At 43.7% G+C, this 27,862-nt stretch overlaps 1 protein-coding gene across 5 annotated transcripts in view; it reads left to right on the forward strand.

Moving 5' to 3' along the window:
* The window catches only part of GRM1 (glutamate metabotropic receptor 1), a 184,114-nt gene that overhangs the window by 128,114 nt on the left and 28,138 nt on the right, over positions 1-27,862 (forward strand). For all 5 annotated transcript variants that reach the window (XM_081186293.1, XM_081186296.1, XM_081186297.1 and 2 more), the window contains 3 exons: positions 10,480-10,726; positions 17,421-17,589; positions 26,518-26,644. In XM_081186293.1, coding sequence (XP_081042419.1) covers positions 10,480-10,726; positions 17,421-17,589; positions 26,518-26,644 — 543 coding nt within the window. The remainder of the gene's footprint in view (positions 1-10,479; positions 10,727-17,420; positions 17,590-26,517; positions 26,645-27,862) is intronic.

The raw sequence follows: 27,862 nt of genomic DNA on the forward strand, positions 1-27,862 counted from the left end.
GTGTCTCTGAGCAAGAAACAAAAGTTCATGGCAGAGAAGAATGATGTGCTCCCTCTTGTGGGCAAAATCTAGTTCTTTCTCCTTTGTGAATGCTATTTGAGATACAGTAATTAATGTGTGTATCTGGATCTCTTTCAATCTTGAGACATGAAAAGGTAAATTGAAGTGGGCTGGACTCAAAAGGACTATAGGTCCATGCAGTGTTTCCTGTTCATATGATCTGAATACAATGCATTAGTAACTGATTTGAATAGTTGCTTGAATCGAAACTTTAGGCTATGCCATAATTCATTGAAACTACAAAATCAACACATTCTTCTCCATATTAGGTGGCTCAGAATCCTAAAAGTGTTTGTGCCAGCAGATAAAATGGTGGAACCACAGCTTGTTTCAAAATATCCCATCACTATAGAAAATACTCTGGTAGTTAAACCATTGGGGAAAATTCACTTCTGTCCTCTCACCTACCACTTACATTCCCTTCTTATTGATAATTAATACTCATTTCTGGAAGAATGATGTTCCTGGTTCCCATATATTGGCTCCTCAGAAGGACTTGACTATGTTTCCACGGGCTTTCCATGAAGGGCTAGAATACTGAACTTCCCCTTTTCAGAAACTTCCCTAAATCTGAGCTCTTTATGGAAAAGCAGGAGGTTTCAAAAGAGTGGAAAGAGGGAAAGGTGTCCTTTTCCTTCCCCTCTCTTGAAACTTCTCCCACTCTAGAAACCTCATCCACTGAACAGCAGGATGCATATGATAAAATAAATACATAAAATACCTAGGCAGGTAATATTCAAGGTATGCATAAGTATATTAGTTTGTAAACTAAAAGAAAAAAGAAACATGACCCTTAGTTCAGTGGTTCCTGTGTTCCATGGAACACTGAGGGTATAAATTCCCCCCTCTCAATATTTTACAATTTTTGTGTCAGACAAATTCATTCTCTGGGTAGAGAAATTCACCAATTTATTGGAAGTGGGGCTAACTTCACGGCACAGACTCTTTCTCCCTCATCTCCCCTAATTTGTGTTGGCTCTAGGGCACTGTAGGGAGAAATAGGTGGCAGCCACAGAAGAAGGTGGAGAATATTCTAGGAAGTGGAAAGGGATTTTTGAATTTTTCTTAGAAAAACCTTTTCTAACAACTACTGGCTCAACTTTGGTTGTGGGTAAATACATGGCATGTTTAGGGTTCATGGGGAGGAAAGTAGGGAGGGGTGTACTGGCCTGTCAGTCTTCCTTAATACCCTAAAGGATGTCAAAAGTGTTGGCAGATGTTATAGGGAGTTTTCAGAAGGGACGAAAGGAAAAATACCCCAGGTACCCTTTTCCAGTCTCCAGAGACTTTCCTCGACTGCTGTAGAGAAATAAAGTACATAGTTTTGGGGCTGAGAGCTTGGTCAGAACCTGCAGCACAGCAAAGCAGGGGAAGGTTTCATAAATGTAAGAAAAAAAGAAAAATGTGTCTGTGTGGTGTCCCCCAATATTGAAAGCCCCAAACAGCACTACAAGGCTGCTGTTGCAGGCTGGCTGTAGTGCTAAAAAGGAGCATTCCTATTAGGGACAGCTGGAGATACGCTGTTGAAGGTTCCTACTAGTAAATGTATAATATCTTCCAAGCAATATTGTTGAGCTTCCTAACTCTATATTCTATGTAATACAGACAAATGTATTTAAATGTCAATAGCTCTGCTATTCAGGTTTAAAGTGACATTCCAAACCCACTGAATCTTTTAAATCAATATAAGTGCTTTATTTTGAAGGTACTTCTTGAAAACACATCAAGTACTGCTAGATATTTTGCAGCTTCACAGGGTATTATAAAACAAATCACAATAAATAATAGTATATATGCATGAGGGTTTCAGACCTAAAGGCCTCACACTCAAAATCAAGGTCTCTTTATCTCTCCAGAAAATATAACAATGTATTATTTTTATAAAGCCCATTTCAAGGAGCACAAGTGGGGGCATGTACATGGTTCGCCCCCCCCCCATTTTTACCGTCACAACAGCCTATTAAAACACCGCCCATCACACTTTCGCTGCACAGATACTTTTATAATGGCACCTCAGTCAACCGTTTTCCAACTATTTAGCAGAGTTGTCATTTCCTCAGAAGCAGTGAACAGTTGACTGGAGTTATTCTGTGATAAATCACTCAACGATGCCTTGATATCACGGTCAAGAGATTTATTACCTGACCGGTCATAAAAAGCATTCTGGTAGCAAAGTATTTACATTCGTTAAAGCAAACAGCTATTAACAGCATTCTTTCAGTTAAAAATCTTTCTGTCTCTTCAGCACGGTATAATTACAGGAACAGTCCGTCATCTCATTAGCAGTCCTGATGCAGCTCTCCTCGTCAGACGTCTTCCATCTGCCATCAGGTGTCAGGCAAAAGTGAAACCGATCGTTCCTCCTTTTATAGGCATGCTTAAAGTGCCACAAATGTTATGGAACCTGGAACCTTCTAGAAACTTCTATCTGTTTCTGCCAGAATGATTCCCTAACACAAATGTGTGAGGCAGGTTGTGCCAAAAGAGCATGATAGGCCCCACCACCTTGTCTTCCTCTTCTGGCAAGCAACTGCCAGTAAGCTAGCACTGTGGCACTGTCCCAAGCCACATCCAATATAGCGTGTTCTCCATCACGGAGAGCACGTGTTGCGGTTGGGGATTCCAAGACACCTTGCTGTTTCTGGGCAGGTGGTTTGGCCAACTCGTAAGCAGGGGTGGGCTGTTACTGGGGGAAATTACATGTTGCCATTTAGTGATTGACAGCCCTATTTGTTAAATACAAGGCACGCAGCAACGGACGTCCTCTTTCGCTGCGTGCTTCGGATCACCCGCCCTCCCTTCCCTAATGTTAGGCTGTTTGCTTGACCTTGCTGTTGCCTGTCATGGGGTCATCTGCTTTGGGGCAGGGGCCCAGTAGGAATTTTGCCATTTGGCTGATTAGTGTGTGCCACTTGGTTTTCGCCTACCGCGTAGCAAATCGTCACAACTTGTAAGGTTTGCGGTTAGGCATTGGTCTGGAATTAGTTGCTGGGGGGGGTATGGATTCAGCTGTGCCTGCCCCCCAAAATGCTTCTGCTGCTGCTGAAGGGTTTTACCATTAAAGGAACCCAGGGGCTCCCCCATGCTTTTGTCCGAAACCCCCTGGCAAGGGGCTAGGGCCACGCAAGCCCCTGGGAGCATGCTGGGGAGAGGTGAGGCATGGTTCCCAGTCCCGTCTCTCTCCCCAGGTGACTTACCCTTCCTGACTTCGCAGGGGGTGCGAATGTCAGAGCTGTCCCCGTGCGGGGGCAGTTAGTGCTACCAATGCCTAAGCAACCACTCACATTGCTGTATTTGAATAAAGTTGTGGCCAAAATTATGCCAAAAAAAATTAAACAAAAATTAAGTGTCAATTGTGTTTTCCTTTGGGGTGTATTGGGGACCTTGACACGCAAATAACCTACTATTATATGACATGAGGCAGTTTTGTTTTCAGTATTTAGAATGCAGATCCTTTAACAGCTATTGTGATTCTACTCTCTCATTAACAAGGCAAACTTGAATTATGTCAATGGCTTTGAATGGGTGGGTGGGCAAAGCCTCTGTTTTCTTGGCAAATAAAATAATACTTCAGAGCACTGGAATGAAACCACTCTTACTTAGTGACGTCTTGGATGTGACGTCTGCAGCCTTTTGAACTCATTATTGCTTCAGGTGCCCTTCAAGCTCCCAGATACTTAATGCATTTCAGACCTCCACAAAGTGCTTGTATGATGTATTTTAATTCCAGTTGCTGCTTGCAGAAAGGTGAAGTTTATTGTATTCCAGCTAAAAAGGAGCTTGACTCAGCATATGGCAGGGAGCACTGATTTTGTTTAAGTCTGTAGTATGCGAAGCAAAAAGCTTCCTAGCAGTGAAAACACATTATAATGTTATGAGTTGGGCGAGGGAAGTAGGCTATATGCAAGATCCTTTTAACCCCTAGATCTAGGAAGTGTTAAAATAGAAGCCGCAATGGGTTCCTGTGTTGAGGTGATTGCCTGGGTGATGGCCCATTCAGAAAACAAAATAAAGGAGGTTCTGGCAAATGGTGGAAAGAAAAAGCCTGAGTTGAGAGCTGGAGAGAGAGAAAGAGCCATGTTTGATTTCTGAGACTATGAAAGAAACAAAACCCTTTTGGAGTGCTAATGCTGTGAACCCCTCCATCGTAGGCTCAGGTTGTATATATGTGTAAATAAACCATATGGCATAAAGGCACCACAATCTCTGCTGTGCCTCATTCCAAAAGGAAACATGAACCCTGAGTAAATGCCTGGAAACCCTGGAATTTCACACCACTCAGAGATTGGTGTGGCGTGAAATAATAATTTCAAATAATTTCTCTTTTTATATGCATCTGGTACCCAAGGATCTTTTTTTCTTTTTATTTTACAATGTATACAATATTTTCTTTATACAGTATTTTCCACTGTTTTGTCCGCCCTGCCCCCAGTGGCTCCATAAACTAGGCTGATACCAGATGGGGAACAACTGAAGCTGCCAGGACCACCACTGACCTCATGGCTGAACAATGATTTGATTTGTTAACCTCTGGCTACAGTCTCTGGCCAAAAGTCTACATACATTTGCCTGTCCCCTGGCCATAGTGTCTCAGTTGCAGTAACAATCTGTTAATCATTTTATTTAGATATGTTAATCATTTTATTAATAAGATATCTTGGTAACAACACAGCTTAGCTCTCTTTGGGTGTCATCCCAATGTGTGGAGGAGCCATTCAGATGGCACCAACTACCACACATTCAGTTTAAGGTTTGCAGGAGTGCCTGTGTGCAAAACCATTCTGCATAGAGAGCTCTCGTTATTATGTTATCCACCTGGAAGATTCCAAGATCCTCTGTGAAAAGAGGCCCGGTCCTGCTAAATCATGGTTTAAGCCCAAGCAAAGCCTTGGGATCACCAACTCTCCTTACTCTGTCTTTCTCTCACATGACTGGCAGAAAGTCTTTGCCAGTGCTTAGTTTCAGTTTCACAAATTTTTGCTTGAAACCAGTGATTGTGGTTTAAAACAAACCCTGGTCCATTTCAAAACAAGCCAAACTGAAACCACAAGTTAGGAAACTGGCTTGTTTAGTTAACCAGAGTTCATGATAAAACACAGCCTGTAGTAACTATGTAGTGACAAACTGAGACTCTGTGAAACAGAAACGAAATCAGCTGTACAGGGGGAGAGGGGATTGGTTGTATGTGCTGTGTTAAAAAATGGTTTAAGGTTACGTGCAGTCACAAAGATTACATAGTCACAAAGTAGAAAAAAATGCTAAACAATAATATCATCACAGAACTGGTATTTTCCTGTATTTCTTTAGAAATAAACCCCTACTTTTGAATGCTGTATAGGGCATCCAGGAATCACAGTCCAACGGAAGGACACTAAGTTTCCTGCCATGCCTCATTATCAAGTACTTTGAAGCATGGAGTTGCCCTATAGTAAAAACACTGCCTGTCGTAGTATGGAGAGCACAATAAATTTAGGCATGTATTAATGCGGGTCAAAACACCGCATACCTTTATAGAAAGATTTGAATAAATTAGGAGTAAAATGTTAGTGAGCTGGGTATGCTTGATCAGTTGCTATAACTATATTCAGCTTTATATAGAGAATTGTGTATATTGTATGATATTATATATGAAAAACTAGTTAAAATTAATAGTAATAATACAAAGAAAGTTGTGTAAGCACAACCAGAGTGGTAGTTCTACTCCAGAAAGGCTTCATTTTATAGGTTAAACACATCTGAAGAATTCTGACTCTCATGCATGGCTAACATAATTTCTTCAGCTCTAATGTAATGAAATTTGTCGTCCGATGCTCCCAAAAGAATGGGAAACTAATTCACACTTTATTATTGCATATATTAATGAGCTGAGCCCCCATGTTTCTTTTTAAAAAGTGGCATGTTCTTTCAAGGGAAAGTCACTTGTTCCAGCGATTATTAATCCCTACCAGCAGTCATGTTTACTGGTCATAAAAAGTAAGTAGTAGTTTTGTAGCAAATGAACATAGAAGGGAAGTTAATTGGAATTTCATTTTCTAATGCTTTATATAAGTAGCAGACTGAGCCCAGTACATATATGCTTTGACTGTGCTGTTCTTACCCATTAGCTGCAGTGTTTAGGTAAAGCTAAACAGTTCATTCGCATCACAGTGCTGGATTGAGAGTTTAGCTCAAGGCTGGAACACCTCCAGACATTGCTGAATTACAACTTCCACGATCCCTGACCACTGGCCATTGTGGCTGGGCTGTTGGGAGTGGGAGTCCCACAGCCCTGCTCTAGATCTTTGTGTCCATAACTACAATGATTGTTATCATTCACAAAGACTCTATGGCCTGGAGAAGATGGGCTGGTTCCCTGTTTTCTCCAAGGACAGGACTAGAACCAATGAGTAGAGATTACACAGACTTCCCATGGGCATCTGGCTGGCCACTGTGAGAACCGAGTGCTAGACTAGGTGGACCTTTGATAGGGTTGCCATATTTCAAACAGTGAAAATCCAGACAGAAAAGTTGCTCAGCTTTTTTTGGCCAAAACATCACTGCCTATTGGGCTGTCATACATTTGCCCAGACACTGCTGCCAAATGAAGTATTCCAGATCTGTCCAGAAAATTCCTTTCAGCTAAGTATCACTAGGAACTTCCCAGTGGTGAGAGCAGTTCAACAGTGGAACAGATTGACTCAGGAGGTTGTGGACTCTTCCTTGTTTGCAGTATTTATGCAGAGATTGGATGGCTACCCATCAGGGATGCTACAGATGCAACTTGCATTGCAAATCCTGCATTGAGAGGAAGGATTTGACTAGATGATCCCCATGATTTCTTCCAACTCTGTAAATACAAGTAATTCTGACACAGGTTGCCTTGCTTGCTGTTAGCAGCCCATGTTTTGCACCACCACCTCTCTGGTTGTTGCAGCTATTATTAGCTAGCCAAAACAACTTTTTAGGGGGGAAATTGAAGGTTGTGTTGCAATCAATAACCACCACTATCTTCACAACCTCAATCAATAGCACAGTGTGAATAGATCTGGGACAGTTTAATCTCTACAGTTGCAATAGAATGCATTGATTAATTAATGTTTTCAATTAACCTCCTTTGTAATGTAAAAAGGAAAGGTTCTGACATCTCAATTTGAAACAGTTGAGTGTCAGTTCCATGTGATTCCTCCAATGTTACTTCAGAAATGCTTTAAAACTTCTACACATATGGCTTTGCTTTAGAACAAAGGGGCCTAGCCTTACTCAAGCCAAGGGTTATAGTGGCCCACACTTGAAGTTTTTTTTATGTTTTTACAAAATGATAAATTGAGAGGGGAGTTTGTATTTATAAGGGGAGTTGTCACACACACACACACAAATCAAAATGGGGAGCCTGCAGAGCAAAAAAACAAAAAACCCTTTGGCCTAATGGCACCACAGTGGAAGACCCATACCAACATTAAAATAATAATAATACTAATAAATTTATTTCTTTTTAAAAATAACATATGGTGATGGGTCTTGGGAGTCCACAGAAAGCAATGGCAGATAATCCACAGCCAATGTAAACCACTGGGCTGTGGGTTATCTGCCATTGCTTGTTAGCATGTTAACATAACTGATACCTATTCCGCTGGGAGATACTTTGCTTGCACTGTTCTGTAAAGAAGCTCTATACTTTTCCTGGAGCAATATTTGAGCAGTTATGGAGGTGATGCCATTGCACTGAAATTCATTGTGATTGACATACAAGTAACAGTGCTCCAGTCTGAGATTATCAGAAATGTTAGGCTGTGACTAAAGCTGAATGGCCACAACTATCAGACCTGGGCAAGGTACTGTGAGGGCCAGATGAGAAGGCTTGGAGTATGGAATATTGTTGTTGGGAATCTGCCAGGGAGATAGTGCCCATCATGAGCCCCCAAGCCGGAGTTCTGGACATCCATCGGCCTCCCATAGTCACGCAGATCCAACAGTCAGCGACACGAAGCCTCTGGAAATTCCTAGCCACATTCCTAGGCTGGTGTACACTGTTTATCAGCAGATAAAAGCACAGCCAAAAGCTTGCACCGCAGAAGAGCAAAAGAGCATATTTACAGACTTTATTTAGGACATGAACAGAACAAAGAAAACACGTCCATTCTCAGTCAGCTAGGTGGATCTCACCTTCCTGAGGCTTGAAGGAAATAAAGAGATGCCTGTCCTTGGAAACGTGGCGGGTGGCACCTGAATCCACAATAAACCTGCCTTTGGCTGTTGGAGCAGTCTTTACAGCAAGCAAACCCTTGTTTTGCAGTGGTGTGGGCTTTTGCAGCTTGCCCCCCTGCTTCTGGTCAGCAGACGTGCCTTTAGCCTTTGGTGAAGCTGTGCCAGCAAACAACGCTTTGTTTTTCCCTGGCTCTTCACCCTCCCTCTGCTCCTGGCCATCTGCAGACGTCTGCGTCTGGCTCTGTTTACCTTTGCCTTTCCGGCCTCTGCAAAGGCGATGGCCTTGGTTCCCATGAGAAACAGAGCTCTCAGCTGCCGACTCCTTGGCTCCCCCTGGAGGCTGGAATGCTGCCTGGGATGATGTGACGGTCAGCTCCCCCTGCAGCTTGCAACCGGTGCCCTCAGCATCCCTGCAATCACCCGCATTCTGGGAAACAGCTAGGACCTCCGATGCAGTCAAACTCTGGGCTGGGATTTTTGGCTTGTGAGCTTTCAGCAAAGCAGTCCACATTGCACGTGCAGTGGTGTTGCCAGCCAGCGTCTTAATTTCCTCAAGAGATACGGATAGGACTATTACGTCCATCGCTCTCGAATTTTGCGATTTCCATCTCTCTGTCAGAGGAACTGGGGGGGGCTCAAATACAGTATGCCAGACCCCAAACTGACGCAGCAAAGATTCACACCATTTTGCCCAGGATTCATAATTCTGCCCATGCAACTTAGGACACTGAGCAGTTTCTGAGGTCTGTAAGAGATCCATCTCAGCTTTTGGCATTAGCTGTAAGTCTATTTATGCCTTCAAAGACTCGTTATCTTGGCAGCCATTAATCACGAAGCCTTTCTGGCTCGGCTCCCAGGCCAATTAATCTGCCGGAGATCAAAGACTCCTTGTGAGGTATAACAGAAAAGCGTCCCTTTGCTTTCGCTTTTCCCCCCTTCATACCTCAAACGCAGTCTGTTGCAGCTTTACTCTCCTGTAGGTGCTGTGAATCTGGGCCCATAACCTTGTTGTTGGGAAACTGCCAGGGAGATAACGTCCATCTGAGCCCCCAAGCCGGAGTTCTGGACATCCATCGGCCTCCCGTAGTCACGCAGATCCAACAGTTAGGGGCACAAAGCCTTAGAAATTCCTAGCCACATTCCAGGGCTTGGTGCACCCTCTTTCAGCAGAAACGCAGCCAAAAGCTTGCATCACAGAAGAGCATAATTTACAGACTTTATTTAGCGTTTAACAGAACAAAAGAAAACACGTCCATTCTGTCAGCGTCTCTGAGCCGACTGACAAAACCGAAAGGAATATCAGAACAATAAACATCCTGTGATCAGGACATGCGCAGACTCTTACAGAAAGCCTGCTCCCTTTTAAGGTGGAACGGAAATATCCTAACAAGCATGGCTGCTGAATGGAGAACATTGTTTTTGTCAAATTTACTTGTGTTTGAGAGCAACCTAGGGGGAGGCAGTAATCACCCACCTTGCTCAAGATATGACTAAGGAGAGCCTAAGTGTGCTGTTTGATCACTTGGTCCTTTTGCCTAAATATTAAGAAGTGCCACCACTAGACATTGATACATATTTCCCCCCAAAATGTGGTGGAGGAGCACGCAGATGCCACACATAATGAAAATAACACTTTGATGCTATTGGGGATGATGGTGTACTTGATACTAAGCCATAGGTGCAAGCAGAGAAGACAGCTTTGCATAATAGGCTCGTGAGGATCATAATAGAATTGCCATATTTTCTGTTGCATGAAAACAGAGAGATAAAGAGCTGTCCCATGAAGGATTAAAGAAAGAAGGCTGACGTTTTGGATTTATCTCTTCTGGCATAAGGCACAATTGAGGGCCCCCTCCAATACATGAGGGAGGCTTTGAGAAGGGCACAGAAGCACTGAAAGCGAACATATGAGTCTTTTTTTGTGATCGCATGTCTTCCTTTCAGTGATATGTATGGGGACATCTTATCATAGGAGAATAGTGAAAAAAGGAGATGCAGGAGAGGCTAACAGTGCATTATATACAAATGGGAATAACAGAATCCCAGACCCTTTTAAAAAGAAGAAAAGGGCAGTCACTTTTTGAGGGGGTAATTTAGAAGTGGGAAGCAGCATGTGGGTGTGCACTGAACTTCCTTCACAGGTTCCCTAAAAAAAATATCAATGTTTATAAATAAATAAGGTCTGGTATTTTTGCATGTTTAAATTTCATCCTATGCAATATCTTTAACTTATAGGCAATGAAAGTTTGGAAGAAAACTATGTCCAGGACAGTAAAATGGGATTTGTTATCAATGCCATCTATGCTATGGCTCACGGCCTCCAAAGTATGCATCATGCCCTTTGCCCAGGACACATTGGACTGTGCGATGCCATGAAGCCCATTGATGGAAACAAACTCTTGGATTTTCTGCTCAATTCTTCATTCATTGGCGTTTCAGGAGAGGAAGTTCGAATTGATGAGAATGGAGATGCTCCCGGAAGGTAAGCAACTATGGCGTCTTGCCTTGTTAATAATCCTAGCTTGTACAATTGAAGCAAGATGGGGATACATTTAACAGGGATACATTTAACATTTAAATCAGGGGTGGGGAGGGGGGCCCTGTGCTCCTCTAGTTGCTGCTGCACTTCAACTCCCATAAGCCCTAAGCAGCATGGCCAATCGTCAGGGATAATGGGAGTTGTAGTTCAGCAACATCTGGAGGACCGCAGGTACTCCATCTCTGCTATGCAGTACAGCAGATGGATAGTACCAGTAAAGGGGAGCAACTTAGCCAACCACCATGTTAATCAACAAAGGAAAAGGCCACTGAGTTTCTTCTTCATGTGATAGCATTAGGCACCAATAAATAAGGTATTCCAATGAAGCAAAAATAAAACAAAAAAAAGTTTCATGTAAAAAACTGTTGAGGGGGAAATAATTCATTTTCATACTTTTTTTTAACAAGAATGTGTGTTTTTTAAAAAAATAATTTTTATTAACTGGCCAATCACATCAAATTAAATCATATCACATAAATTCCGAATTACAAAGCCGAATTTTAAATTTTGTTGGGGGGGACCCATATTTCAAGATCCGAAGGGGGATTCTGATCATCTTCTTGCTGCTGCGTTAATGTCCCAATCAGTCCAAATCAGTCCAAACAAAGTTCATAGTTCTATCCCATCTTATCTTGCTGTTTCCACATCACATCTTGTTCATATATTTTCTCTTTTTTCTTTATGATCTCTTCTGATAGTCTCCTTAAGCCGATAAACACCAATAGTAATAATAGTCCTGTGTGAATTTTCCGTTCTTCCAATCCTCAAATCGAGATGGTTTCCATATATCGTCTCCTTCATAGATAACATCACTCTTTCCATCATAGTCTCGTAAAACTGTCGCTCTTAAGTCCCACTGAGGAGTTTAACCCACAATATATAAACAGCTCTACTTCTCTCTTTCTCCTCCCAGACTCAAGACCTCCGACAGAACTTCCCAATATGGCGACGGCATTTTTAACTGCGTCATTCCCAAGCTCTTACAAATTCCACGCTCTTCTTAAAACGTGCTTTGGTTCGAAAGTTTATCTCCACACAGCCTTAAATCCACAGCTTAAGTCCTTAAAACGACATTTCTGACTCATGAGTGGAGGGGATTCTTATTTAATCACATAGGGAAAGAAGGAACAGTTTTTTTTCCCCTCCCCCATCAGTCATTTGCCGTACCTTGTCTTGGCGTATCTTCTCATGTTTTATTCTTATCTTGTTTTGTCAGAGATCTCTTCTATTAGCAGTCTTTACTCCCTCTCCTTCCTTGAAATATGTGCATTCCTTCATCCAAATTGTTTCTTTTGAAGTTCTTGCAGCTAGTGGCGCGGATCAGGGACGGCGTCCAGGAGTGCCGAAATCCCACAGGAGGGCTTTGTGCCTAGTGCCCCCACCCCCACAAATTCGGGGGTGGTATAGGGCACAGCAGGCAAGGGCCGTCCCCCCCCCACAATCCTGGGGGGGTTAAGGAGGCTAATTACCCCCATCATAGCCTCCAAATTACCTCGTGTGGGTCGGAGAGATGTTATTGTCAGCCATCTTCCAATGCGCCCCCTAGTGGCCCCCCTTTAATAAGAATGTTTTTATGTTAATTTCCTGCAGTAGAGGTTTAAAGCTCAGTTATATGAAAATACTGTTATGCTATTAAGCTTCAAATTCACACATTTTGCTACAGCATTCTAACGTAATACAACAAAAAGGTAACACCTATAAAAAAAATGACCAAACACCACTTGTGTAAGAAGCCTCTGGTGGACTCAAAGGCTTAATATAAGGTGTGCAAAGCTGAACAAGAATGCACTCCATATAAGTTTATTCACAAAGAATCACTCATTTTTATATTAAGAATTCTTAATTACATTTATTTTCTTCATTGACGAAATAGCAGAGGCCTTTATATTTGACCATGTTTCTATACAAATATATTCAGTAGGTATCAAAGCAGGAACAAAATAAAATGAAAGAATACATATCAAAAACATTTTATGCTTTGCTGATTATTTCACAATTGACTTCTTTGATGGATCTAATTACGAGCCACAACTTAAATAAATTCTGTAGACTGTCAGATGGTATAAATGTTTTTATTTTTTGCATACTGTGTGTATCAAATTAATGATAGAAAGCAAAGTTCTGTTCCAAAACATGATTCATATACGATATCCAGTACTCCAGCGCAGCATTTGCTAACCAGCCCCAATTCAGATGTTTTGGACTACAACTCCCATCCGTCCCAACTAGCATGCTGTAAAAACAACTATTTAAAATATTCAAAAAAATTAAAGTAAAAACAGCAATAAACTAAAAACAGATTAGCAGGTGCTGAAAACAGTGCAGTGAAGGCACTTACCTGATGTCATTAGGCAGGTTCCCAGAGTATAGATGCTGCCACACAAATTAGGAACTGGTATTGGGTGGCACTTGTAATAGTGTCAGTTCTGCACATCAAAGTGGTTGAGCTTTTTTATATTATGGGGTAAGGTGATCTCACAGGTAAACTGGTCCCAAATTGTTAAGGACTTTATATACTAATAGTAACACCTTGAAATTAGCCCGGTAGCAAATTGGCAACCAGTGTTGACACCTGAGCACAGGTGTTCTATGCTTACAAAGTCTCATTCCTTTTAGCAATCATGCAGCTGCATTCTGCACTAACTGCAAACTATGTACTTAAGAAATATTAAATGAATATATCCCTGCAGATCTTGTGGGCTGGTGTTAGCCGTAGTAAAGATCTATAACAAATATTAAAGGGGAAATTCTTCAGGTGAGACATAAATAGCCCTGAGTCCTTCACCAGCGCATCAAAACAGGCTAATCTAATGTTCCTTCACAGAAGATAACTGGCTTCTGGAAATAAGATAAATGATGTTTATGCAGCCTGGGGTTTCCAAAACTGGGGGGCTTTTTGAGCATCTGGCAAAGTGTGATAAATAGCTGGCATTTTATGGACAGATTAGAGGCCACAGGTTTGACTGGCCATCTATCTGTACTTCATCAAAACACATTGAAAATTCTAGTCAGGTTTTCGTGTCCACTATATGCTCAAAAGCAGAACATTAGAATTAGGCTCAGTCAACAACAGGCATGTCATCAAGGCTGCAGACTAAGCCCCACTGAACTCAATAGGACAAGCATAAGATTGTAAGGTGACATTACAGATGTAACAAACCATGTTGTCATGACAATGTGCATCAGGTTTGTGTGCTGCCCAGGGTGGTAATGCATCCTGCTTTAATGAGAATAGCCTTCTAATTATTGTTGTTGTTGTTGTTGTTGTTGTTGTTGTTGTTGTTATTATTATTATTATTAATACCCCGCCCATCTGGCTGGGTTTCCCCAGCCACTCTGGGAGGTTTCCAACAAAATACTAAAATACAATGGTCTGTTAAACATTAAAAGCTTCCCTAAACAGGGCTGCCTTCAGATGTCTTCTAAAAGGCTAGTAGTTATTTTTCTCTTTGACATCTGGTGGGAGGGCATTCCACAGGGCAGGTGCCACTACCAAGAAGGTCCTCTGCCTAGTTCCCTGTAACTTCTCGCAGCGCGGGAACCACCAGAAGGCCCTCGGCACTGGACCTCAGTGTCCTGGCAGAACGATGGGGGTGGAGACACTCCTTCAGGTATACTGGACCAAGGCCGCTTAGGGCTTTAAACGTCAGCACCAACACTTACAAAGGCAGGCCTCTATTTGAAGTCATCCTCTAGTTTAAGAGCTGTCTAGTCTAAGATCAAGAACTGTAAGAAGGGAGAGCAGGTGCCCTGAAGATGCCACACAACAGTTGACAACTGTGCAACAGACTGAGCAACTGCACTGGTCTAAAGTCTTCCTTGCCATGATGAGATTTTTGTATTTCTATTTAAATTATAGCAATTCTTTCCAAATTTGTATCTATACATAGTGTTATGAGTTTGGGGGGGCAGGGGTGCCAGACCCCATAATCCCTGGATCTAGCACGTGTTAAAAACTAATAAAATGTTCTAATTCTGGGAAATAGCCAAGCTAGTTTCCTGGTGAGGTGATGAGGTTTAAGGGACTCAGTGTAAGTTAGCAAATGTGTGGGGTCCACTCCCTCAGCAGAAAAGGACAGAGTTTGGAGCAGAAGTGGCAGTGAAGTGATCTAGAAGGAAAGCAGCAAGCTAGAGAGAGAAACAGAACGTTTCAAAGCACAAGCAAAGACAAACCCTGACTAAGTGCCTGGAACTCCTGGAATCTCACACCATTCAGAGATTGGGATGGCATGCAACACTATAAATCAGCTTATGCAAATTTTGTGTATCTCTGTGTCCTCTTTTGCCCACCTTCTTTTAATGATACATTTCCACTTTTTTGACCACAGGAGTTTGCATTTTATAACAAACTGTGCCTTGTTTCATAATGCAAACTGCAGTCTGGTAGCAAACCATGGTATCAAACCAGGGTCTAGTTTGGTTTGATAACTAGCTATGGTTTGCACAAACCATAGTTTCCCACATTCCCTGTTGTTTTAAGAGCCCCTAGCAAACTGGGGGAAAGCTCAGAAAAAATTACTTGAAATATTTACATCTAAGCATACAGAAACTGAAGTAAGATGCCCTTGGAACTTTGGGGCATGAAATCTTCCGAAAATACAGTTTACAATTGGCTCGCAGAAATGTGAGACAGGAGTTATCTTGTTTCAACCTCAAGGGGAGAAAAAGATTGGGGCACTGTCCTTCTGCTCTTCAGAATCCGTTTGATTTGCCTGCCCCTCATTACTATTCAGGACACAAGCACCTGTCTGGCTTTTCTGTACAGTTTTTCTCCGCATCTGTATGGTTGTGACACTCAAGGGAGAAAATGCCTTTGCCTGAGTCTAAAGCCACCAGCTAAACAGACCAAGCAGCTGCCCCGAAAGAATCCTGTCTCTTGCAATTTCTAAGCAAAGTAAAGGGTTTCTAGCTGCTTCTTTCTCCTGTCCCTGAATCTTGATCAAAACACTCCTCTGCTTGCCACCCACAACCATCTTTTCTTCTCTATCTCAACAACCGGCTTGTCTGTCTAGACTCAGTGGTGATTCCGCCTCCTCCTTCCTCTGCTCCTTTCACTCCTACTTCTTTCTTCCCCACCTTGAAATTACTGCTGTCAATCTTCCCTTTTCCACAATCCCTTTTCCCTGTAAGGAGAAAAAGCAGCATATCGTGGTGGCAGCAAACGACTCCTTACAATGTAGTGCTTGTATGCGGTGGGCAAGGAGCGTGGGCAGAGGATGAAAAGCCTTTGGAAGCATGTAGGCTGACTTTGTTTTGGTCTTCTGCAAACATAGCCTACCTCCCATGAGCAGGCGAATAGCAGATTTTCCACCTGGATAACGAAATGTTCATGAGATGCTTGCAGAGCCGCCTTCCATCCATTATTAAACACAACCCTGTGATTAATTTATGTCAAGGATTCTCAGAGCACATCATAAGAAGCCTCCGTAAGTCAATGAGAACACGGGTTGGGCCTCCACAGGTTTAACAAAGACAGGTGGCTCATCTGCCAGATCACTTTAAAAGGATTTGCCTGCTGTTCCCTGAGAGAAGGTGCCAGGAAAAGAAAAGAATGGTCCCTGAGCCGCCAGGCTTATCTTATCAATGACAGAACCACTTCTTGCAACCGGGGACTTGCCTCATTCACAGGCAAAATGGGGAGGTTCAGTCTGAAGGGCCAATGGAATTTTAGTGGCTGTTGCATACAAAGATTACAAATGGAGACTGATAAAACTAATGCCATGCCCCACGAGTGTTGGAGAGCCACTGATAGTTCAAACCCCTGGTGACCACACCGCAGCAGTTCTTCCTTACTCTTCCCTTTCAGACACTGCTAAAAAGACGACAGAGATTTCTTCAGACACTGTTAAAATATATTCAGTCAGAAACCTTCTCCCTGTATAAAGAAACTGATAAATAACATCATCTGATACTGTGTGTTAAGGACTGATGCTGCAGATTTTGCAGTGAATTTAAAATACTAGTATTATTGAAATGAACTACGGTTTGTTTGAGTGCAGTGAATCCATCCTAGAGTTGGTTTCTTGTAATCGTGCTTTTAATTTGCATTTCTGTTCTAGTCTTGTGAGCTGCTTTGAACACATTAATGTGGAAAAGTGACAATAATAATACAAATAAATAACCACCAAGCTTTTTTTCTCTCTTAAAATTAAAATCATACACGCAATTATTTCCTTATTTCCATTTTTATTTCAATAACTCAGCATTGCATGATTGTGCTTTATATTACTTAATTTAAATGAAACACAGACAATCACCGACACAGGATGGCATCTCCATGCTGCTAAAGCCAAAAGTGCCAGCAAGATGGTGGTTCTTTCTTTGATAAATTTACATTAATAGGCAGGTGCCCTGGAATTCTGGTACCCCAAGTAGTTGCCTAGCTTATCTTTAGAGTAGTGCTTGTTCTGGGTCCAGCCAGTTATTTCATTGCCCTGACTTGATCCTGACAAACTGAAGGGAAGTTGTGGCCAAAACAGTAACTTCTAAAGATTTGATTTCACATGAAGAGCAGGAGCTGAAAGAAGTTAATTGGAAGAAGGCTTCCATTTAGAAGCTGAGCAGAACAGGAAAAAGAGACTCTGGTCTGCCTAGAAATGTTTAATTTGACTTACCGCACTCTGCTCTTGTCCCCCAGGTATGACATCATGAACCTACAGCACATAGAAGCTAACCATTATGATTATGTTTATATTGGGACCTGGCATGAAGGGGTGTTGAATATTGATGACAATAAGATTCAGATGAACAAAAGTGGAATGGTCCGGTCGGTGTGTAGTGACCCCTGTTTGAAGGGTCAAATTAAGGTATGTTGCCAGTGCTTGCTCATCTGAGGTATCTCTATTGTGCGGCGGGTGGGGGAGTTACTGTTAAGATCAGTGGTGTCCAAACTTCTTTCAAGGAGGGCCAGATTTGATGAAGTGAAGGGCCGTAGGGGCCGACAAAAAGGGGCCTTCTTTTAGGATTTTACCCCAGGAAATAAACTGCCACAGGGGCCATATTAAACCAACCTGCGGGACATGCCTGGTTAAGATAAATCGCAGCCATCCCTTGAGACAGAGTGCCATAAATAAATAAATAAATAAATAAATAAATAAATAAATAAGATTCACATAACATTTCAAATAAGATTCACATAACATTTCAGTAAATCTGCATATCTTTGCAAAAATTTGTTCTGCTTCCAGGAACCATGTGAACACCATTATTATTATTATTATTATTATTATTATTATTATTATTATTATTATTAGCCTCTCCTTTGCTGGAGGTTTTAAAGCAGAGGTTGGATGGCCATCTGTCATGGATGCTTTAGCTGAGATTCTTGCATTGCAGAGGGTTGGACTAGATGACTCTCAGGGTCCCTTCTAACTTGCCATTCTATGCCCTCCCATGGTGACCCAGCCCTCCTGAGCATATCGTTGGAGGGTGTGAGGGTCTGAAGCTAGAGTGATAAGAAGTCATCTCCCACTCTTGGAAGGAGAGGCTGGATCCAAGTTTCAGCTTGTTTCCTAGGTATCATCCTGCCACTGTGACACTAATTCCTTTCACTAGCATTCTCTCTTTAAACTTCTAACAAATGCTTGTCCCTTTCGATACATGGAAAGCCTATTGATCTTGCACATGAAACCTGGCTTTAGTTTGTATAATTAGAACTTTGGTTTCTTCCTCAATTGACTTTCCTTAATGGGGCAGACCGCATTATGTGTACAATCTGCGATGTAAACGTTACTGAACCAAATCAATACCCAGCATATTAGCAAGTTGCGTGTTGAGTCACAGTAGCCCCCCAATAATTCACACTTCACACATCAATTTTTGTTTAAGGTTTTTGGCATAATTTTGGCCACAACTTTATTCAAATACAAAAATGTGAGTGGTTGCTTAGGCACTGGTTCCGACTATCTGTCCTTGCCCTCAGGGACAGAGCTGGCCTTCCGGATACCAGCGGAAGCCAGCGTGGGAAACAAGTATTGGGTGAGAAATAAAGCTGGGCACCAGACCATTACTTCTCACCCTCATGTTCCTGTGGGGCTTGCACGGCCCAAGTCCGACTCCGGGGACAAGGACGAAAGAATGGCAAGCCCCTGGATTTCCTTTAACGGAATTCCCATTCGCATCATTTGGAGGGGTAGGCACTTACCCCTCCAAGCACCAATTTAACCAGTGCCTAACCGCCAACCTTACAAGTTGTGACGATTTGCTACGCAGTAGGCAAAAACCAAATGGCACCAGCCAATCAGCCAGATGGCAAAATTCCTACCGTGCCCCCGCACCAAGGCGAACGACACCATGACAGGCATAGCAAGGTCAAGCGATCAGCTTAAATAAAAAACCCCCCTATTAAAGGGAGGGAGGGCGGGTGATCCGATGCAAAACGGCCAAGAGGCCGTGCCAACGTCTGGCCCCTGTATATATAGACTCTGACCCCTCCTCCGAATTGGCAACAATCAAAACACCCCAGCAACCCAGTTTAACCATTTAAATGGCCGGGATTCAACTAAATTTGCCTAGTCACTGGAGGGTGGCCTGTTCCCAACCGCAACACGTGCTCTCTGCTAGGGAGAACACGCTTTGCGTGTTGAGTCACAGTAGCCCCCCAATAATTCACACTTCACACATCAATTTTTGTTTAAGGTTTTTGGCATAATTTTGGCCACAACTTTATTCAAATACAAAAATGTGAGTGGTTGCTTAGGCACTGGTTCCGACTATCTGTCCTTGCCCTCAGGGACAGAGCTGGCCTTCCGGATACCAGCGGAAGCCAGCGTGGGAAACAAGTATTGGGTGAGAAATAAAGCTGGGCACCAGACCATTACTTCTCACCCTCATGTTCCTGTGGGGCTTGCACGGCCCAAGTCCGACTCCGGGGACAAGGACGAAAGAATGGCAAGCCCCTGGATTTCCTTTAACGGAATTCCCATTCGCATCATTTGGAGGGGTAGGCACTTACCCCTCCAAGCACCAATTTAACCAGTGCCTAACCGCCATGGAGCCCTCAGCTCACCGCCAAACCACTCACAGCCCCAACCAAGACCTCAGCTTGGTCACCACCGCACCAATCCAAGCCTCATTCCCTGAAGCGGAAAGGTGCATGCCATCAGCTTGGAAAAAGGATGGCCTCTCAAAAAGAATCTCGGGGTGGGAAATTGCATCGCCACCAGCTCCAAAACTTTTTTGACCACAGCAGAATTGATGCGTTTTCGGGCTCTTTCAGTGGCAGCCGGGCAACGACTGCCCTTCCAAACGCAGCGTTGCAAAAGCTTTGACCAAAAATTTTTCGCTGTCAGCACCATTGCACGCAGCGTCTCCAGGTCACCCAAAATTGCAGCACGTAGTGACAAACAGTCCATGGGCACCAGGTCGTTCTCACCAAGCTGCACCACAATAGCAGCTGGCGGCCCCTCCAAGAGCAACTGCCTCCGGATACTTGGCAGGAACTCCGACCAGCACATCCCACGTCTGGACAGCCAAGACAAGCGAATATGTGGAGGAAAGCCGAAATCTGGACCCAATCCAGATTGCCGTGCTGCGACGCCAGCCCAATGGACGATACTGTGCCCCACAATCCAAACACGGGTCACCGCTAAACCTGATAAATAAGATGAAACAAGCAAAAATTGTAAGACACCAATAATGTTAACGAACATAATCTTTGAATGCATTCGATTTCCAACGACCTGTATTTTATTTCCACTGCCTTATTAACATGCTTTCCGGCCTTCTTGGTGGTACGTTTGTCTAGGCATTGGTTCCCGACTAGCTGCACCTGACCTCAGCAGGGCAGCACTGACGACTGGGCCCCACCATATCGTCAGTACCAGCAAACATTGTGGGGGAGCAATGAATCCCAAGGCAATCGCATCCCGCCAGGTGTCGTTCCCCATAGGGGAAAGATGCACCCCATCTGCCCTAAAGAGGGCAATAGCCTTGAAGAAAATTAGGAGGGTGCAATATTACAGAACCACCTAAAGCAAGGACCTATTTTATTTTATTTGTTATTTTATTCACTTTATTTATTTTATTCTATTATCCACCGCCTTATTAACATGCTTTCTGGCCTGCTCGGTGGTAGTTTGTCTAGGCATTGGTTCCCGACTAGCTGCACCTGACCTCAGCAGGGCAGCACTGACGACTGGGCCCCACCATATCGTCAGTTCCAATAAACAGCATGGGGGAGGAATGAACCAGGATCAGACTCAAGCTCACCCCAAATGCTCCCAGGGACTCTTGCATGGCCCTACCCCTCAAAAGGGGTCGACAAAAGCATGGCAAATCCTTGGATTCCCTTAATGGAACATCTTTGCGCATTGGAGGGGACAGGTGCTCCCACCCCCCCTCCAGACCACCTTGAACCAATGCCTTAAATTATTTTGAGTCCAGGGAGAGCTGCCATCAACTCAATCCAAGCCCTCTTGCATGCAGGAATGCAAACTTATGCTGGAGGAAGACAGCAAACATTCTCGCCCAGCTGTACCACCAGCACTGCGGGAGGACCTGCACAGGTCACACTCGACCGCACCAAAGGAAGGATCTCCTCCCAAAGCATTCCCCATCTGGACATCCAGTATATGTTCACATGGGCAGGAAGACTGAGATGATGCCCCAGTCCAAACCCGTCAACATGCTTGCCAGCCTAGTGTACAATGCTGTGGCCCAAATGTGCACAGCTGCTCCTATGAAAAAAGGAAACAACAGACAAGCATCAGCACAGACATCACTGTGACACTTCCTGATATAATCCTTGTCAGCGTCAGACTTCCAATGACTCGTATTCACAATCCTGTCTACTGACAGGCCCCCAGTGTGCAGCCTTTGCAGCAGCACCTAATCGTAAGGAATGAGGAGTGTTCAGCGGTAAGCAAGCCGCAGGCTCTAATAACTGGTGCACGACGTAAGCACATTGATGCCGGGCTAACGGGAACCCATTTTCATGCACTAGGAGCGGGCCAGCCCCCAGGGAATAAAAAGCCAAATATTCTGTTATCCATAACCGGGCAAGGGCCCTCCTCACCTGTGGCGGGAAGCCTGATTGTGGCACTCCTGCCCACTAAGTCTGTTTTAGAGTTACCAGCTCTAATGACAAGCTCCAAAGGATAAGGAAAAGTCCTGAAGCAATAAGCCTCCAGAATCTCGGCCCCGTGCTGGCTCCAACAACCATTTCCCCAACCCTCAGTGCGAAAATGCAATGGACTACTGAAAGGAGTCTCACCTTGATCTTTAACCCGCAGACAAGTTTTAACTTGTTGCAGATACTCCATAGGTAAAAATTGACCGACTTCCTGCCCACTGTCCTATGAGGTTGGAGCCTATTCCAACCTTCCAAGGCCCTGCGCACTGCAAACTTTATACAAGGGTCTCTGAAAAAATAAAGCTTCAATGAAACAGACATTGCAGCGGACTGAATTCGGATAGTTATAACCGCATGCCCAATCTGCAGCAGGTGGACCAAATACTGCAGGATCTGCTCAGAGGATGGGGGCAAATTCTTCCGAATGGCCAAGAACTGCCAGCTTAAGGCTAAGAAATCCATCCAGGCCTTCCCATAAGAGGTAAAAGCAGAAGGGGAAATGGAAGCTGCCGCTCTCTGAAATTACTAATTGTTGTCAAAATGCCACAAGACTGGAAAAGTCTGGCAATAGCTGAGTCTGGAGCCCAGGATCTGAAGCGCTTCATCTGAAAATCGGATAGTGTCAGCGTAATTTGGAGAGTAGAAAGCACAATATTAAACCTTAAGTGGCGCAGCTCGAAAGCATGCGCGGAGGGGCAGAGACTGTGCTACAGCATGAGGACTGTTTTGCCAAGACGCTCAACACCACCTGGTTATCAGACCAAAAGCAGATCCGATGGTCACTGAACTCCTCGGGCCACATGTGAACTGCTACTACAATGGGGAAAACTCAAGAAAAGTTATGTCACATGATTGCCTCACCACACCAGGCTTGAGGCCATAGCTTTGCACACCAGCAGCCCTTGAAATAAAAACCAAAGGGCAAAGATCCAGCAGCACCAGCATGAACCTGAAAATCCCTGAGCGGGTTCAAGGTATCCTGCCATGGCGAACTACTATTGCATACATTCAGGAATTGCTACCATCGCCTGATATCTGCCTTCACCACATTTGGTAGGCATACACAAAGGTAAGGGGACCTCTGTCAGCATCGCCCTTGAGCCAGTGCCACCAACTGGACTCATCCACTTCAGCCCCAACTGGGCTAGGCGAGCTGGGTAGCACTTCCAGAGACCACCTTCTGCACATGAACAGGTCAAAGTGCTGTGGACTCACAGCTTAGAGTTGTGAGCACCGGATTCACTCCAACAAAAAGACAGTCGTCGCACAGCAGAGTACAGCAGAGTCTGAGTATATAAACAACTCAGAGAGCAGCTCTGTAGAATATCTTCTTATTCTATCTACAACTATACAAACTATATACAGAGCTTAATAGGTCTAAGCATAAATAAATGCTGCACTGCACTGAGTATCTGCAGCTGCCCTTAGCAGCAACCTTATCTCTACACATGATCTCTAACACTCAGTCTCTCTCCCTCTCCGACACTGACTGACTGACTGACTTGGTGCTGGAGCAGAATAAGTAGAGACCAGAACACGCCTCCTCCTCTCTGGAGAATCAGCAGACTCCTCAGGAGATTCTTGGATATGGGAGGGGTGAAATCTAGGCAGCCTGGCCTAGTGGGAAGATTAGTTAAGTGACCCAGCAAGATCGGATCTGGTGAAGCATCACTTGCTACAGAGGAAGTATTACAAAATAACTTCCTTCAAGGCAGACAGCTTCTCCATAGCCAAGTGGTATGTTTTAGCAACGATATCCAACTGGATCCCTAAATAAAATGGGAATATGGGCAAAAGGTATTGAGCTATTGCTTGCCAGCTTCCAGCCCCCGCTTGGGCAGGGGGCATCTTGTGCAGCCATCATGATATGTAAATTTACAGGGCCGACGCTGGCCAGAACCCCTAAAGAAGTCCCAACCAAGCTGCCGCCAAGCCAGCTTCCTTTTCAGACACACACTCTGTGCAATGCAAAAAAAAAAAACAAAAACAAAAAAAACAACACACACTCCGTGCAGTGCACACACTCTCCATGCAATGCAACTACACACTCCGTGCAATGCAAAAAGCACGCTCTGTGCAATGCAACTACACACTCCGTACAATGCACACACAAAACCTCTGTGCAATGCAACTACACACTCCGTGCAATGCAAAACACACTCTCTGCAATGCACACACCTTTCATGCAATGCAACTACACTCCATGCAATGCAACTACACACTCTGTGCACTGCACCCTCTGTTCAATGCAACTACATACTCCGTGCAATGCACACACACTCCGTGCAATGCAAAAAACCAAAGCAAAACAAAAAACACTCTGTGCAATACAACTACACCCTCCATGCAATGCACACGCACTCCATGCAATGCAACTACACACTCCCTGCAATGCACACGCACTCCATGCAATGCAACTACACACTCCCTGCAATGCACACACCCTTCATGCAATGCAACTACACTCCATGCAATGCAACTACACACTCCGTGCACTGCACACCCTCTGTTCAATGCAACAACAAACTCCGTGCAATGCAACTACACCCTCCGTGAAATGCAACTACACACTCCGTGCAATGCAACAACACACTCCGTGCAATGCAACTACACACCCTCCGTGCAATGCAACTGCAAATCTCCTAGCAATGCAATGCAATTGCAGCCCGTGCAGCGCCGTGCTCTGCAACGCACAGAGCAAACTGCAATGCGGGCACGCAAAGGTGCTTTCTCCCAGTTGCATATTGCAAACATGGCGCCCATTACATCCCTCGCAGTGAGGTAACCACCAAAAGGACTTAAGTGTCCAGGTAGAGCATGGGGGAGCATGCAGCTGTCCCATACAGGGACCAATCCTGCAACCTAGGCATTACCGGCACTATGCGCTGACCCAGTGAAACCAATGCTTCATGGACCACATGGGGACACTATTCAGGCCGGAAACGCTTCCAGGCCATCGAATTCTAGGGCAAAGCCCTAGGATCACCTGCTAGGCCAGGCATAAATGTTTCCAGTGAAATAGCAGAGTTGAGGTAGCCCACAGCTTGTCCAGGTACCCCTGCTTGCCCTTTTAGAGGGAAGCACCCCTTCAAGAAACCCAAAGTTCTTTTATCACAAATGGGCCGAACTGCCCAGCAACAGAATAGCCCATAAGGAGCAGTTTGTTTTGTTTTGTTATAACAATGGCTAAGAGGGGGATATGAACTCCCAGGTCCTAGTCCTGCACTTTAGCCACTAAGCCACAATGGCTCATCTCAAAATGGCAGTCGCCTCTATCAGGGCAAAACAAACTTAAAGAAAATAAACTTGTTCAGAAACAGCATAGTTCAAGAGCATATACAGAGTGCTCATAGTCCTTGGAGGCACAGGGAGCCATAAAGCCAACCTTCGGGGATACTATAAACGAAAGTGATACCAGCTAAGCTGGGAACAGCCCTGACTAGCCCCACAATTTCAACAAGAGAAATGGGGGAAACCTTTTTGCGAAAGAAAGCCCCTAACGGGGGCTCTCTCACTATTGGGAAAGGCAAGCCACAGATACAGGGAGAATCTTCCTACAGGGCAGGGTAAGGGGTGGGGTGGGAAATTGAACAGGAAAAGGGGGGAATTAAATTATTTAAGGGACTAGAGAGGATTAAAAGAAAGGGGAAATAAAGAAATAAAGAAATGTAACCAGACAATGAGAAGATTGTCCCAGTGCTCCATGTGATCCGATGCAAAACGGCCAAGAGGCCGTGCCAACGTCTGGCCCCTGTATATATAGACTCTGACCCCTCCTCCGAATTGGCAACAATCAAAACACCCCAGCAACCCAGTTTAACCATTTAAATGGCCGGGATTCAACTAAATTTGCCTAGTCACTGGAGGGTGGCCTGTTCCCAACCGCAACACGTGCTCTCTGCTAGGGAGAACACGCTTTGTAAAATGTAACAGCAGATTCCTTGGGTGGGATCTGTGCTCCTACCTCACAAGCAGTTTTGAACGGCATGCGAAATACCTATCTACCAACTCAGTTTGTATCTCATGCAGTTTGTATCTCATGCAATTCACCATCCACCATGCTCATGTGGCATAAAAGGAGGTATTAATGAGAATATATTGCATGTATAAAGTTAGCTTGAAGGAGCAAAACGTTCCTTTAAAAGGGGACTGGGAATAAATTTTTAAAAACCCTTCAGTTTTAAAGGTTAGTGAAGTCCAAAAAGATCTAAAGAGCCACAGGTTCTCCATCACTAATTTAATTCAGTATTTATATGAAGAGTTGTTTTTAGACAAAGGTATCTACTTCTTCCATGCTGCAACCAAGGATTCTTTTATATAGAGATGTCAAGGACTGACATTGGGAACACCTGCATGCAAACCATGTGATCCTATGCACTAAATCTGTATCCATTGTAGTTTCCGGGTTTATTTGTTTGCTAGCTTGTGGAGTGGGAGACAAGAAAGAGTGTTGGAAAGTACAAATGAGAATTTGTACTTGTAAAAAATTAATTTAGACCAAGCAAGTTGAGACATGGATACAAGTTGAAAGATTCGGTTATCACTATTTCCCAAGGCTGTGTTTCACTGCACTACACATTATATTACTCTAGTGAAATCGAGATGCCATTTAATATATTTTTAAATAACATTTTCCATTGTTTTTTGGGGGGGTTTATTGCAGGTTATAAGGAAGGGAGAAGTAAGCTGCTGCTGGATCTGCACAGCTTGTAAGGAAAATGAGTTTGTGCAGGATGAGTTCACATGCAAAGCTTGTGACCTGGGATGGTGGCCCAACACAGAACTGACAGGTATTGCAACTGAGAGGGAGAGTGTGCTTAAATACAAAGGGGAAATGCCGTGTGTGTGTGTGTGTGTGTGTGTGTGTGTGAGGCCATTGGTCCATTGAGCTACGTATTGTTGACACTAACTGGGAATTGCTCTCCAGGGTTTCAGGGAGTGATGCTCCATTCCTGGAGATGTCAGGAATTGAAATCTTGTGGCTGGTGCACGCCTCTGTTATATACTGAGATCTTCCTCAGAGGCCCTTCTCTAGGTGCCCATGCCATCTATTTAAGGTGGGGATCAATGGAGAAGAGAGCTGTGGCACCTCACTCATGTAACCTTTTTTCTTAGAAGCTCATCTAGTGCCTTTGATCTGCCAGAACTTTTTATTTTCCCACATCTTACTTCCATATATTTATCCCCTGCTATTATTGTTTCCAGCATGGCCTTTTTCTGTTTGGGTGTGTGTGTGTGTGTGTGTGTGTGTGTGTGTGTATTGTTAACCACTCTGAAAATGTTGAATTAAAAGTGGCAAATAAATCAAGGGTCTTTAGGCATTTCCCCCCCCCCCCTTAAAGATGGCCTCCAGGTCATTAACTCAAGCTTGTTCCAAATGCTTGGAAATGTTGTATATTTTAAAGAATCTAAAACAGCAGGTATATTTACAATAGTTTATCACCACATGTCTTATTATGCTTGACTATAGCAGCACTGAGTCTGCTGGAACATTGTGAGGGAGTTAAATTGTGTGCGACAAATAATTATTTAAAACATCCAACACGTACATTTCTTGGAAACGTCTGTGCCTTTTTCCTGTGCACAGCAGGCACATAAAATGCAAGCATATACAGACATTACTGTACATTCCCATGCCTACACTTTCAAAACAATAACTTTTAGCTAATCAAATATGTTAGCACATGACATTGGTCAGTTAGCATAAACATGCTAAGAAAATAAAAATGTAGCTGCTTTTAAAATGATATGCAATACAAATAGGTGTGGTTTTCTGACTCTACAGGTCACACCACCAAGCCATGTTCTCAAATGATCATGCTGCTGGATTATGTCAGACAGAATAAGAACTGGTATACAGGTTATTAAAAGTGTGTGGTTATATTTAAAAGAAAAGCCATGACTATAATTAATCCTTTTATTATCTAGCTTTGCTTAATAATAGCAAAAATATTCCAAGTTCTTTCTTTCTTTTCTTCCTTCTTTCCTTCTCTCTGATTTAGTTTTTG

Source organism: Podarcis bocagei (assembly GCF_964188305.1).
Source record: "Podarcis bocagei genome assembly, chromosome: 3".
NCBI classification, from domain to species: domain Eukaryota; kingdom Metazoa; phylum Chordata; class Lepidosauria; order Squamata; family Lacertidae; genus Podarcis; species Podarcis bocagei.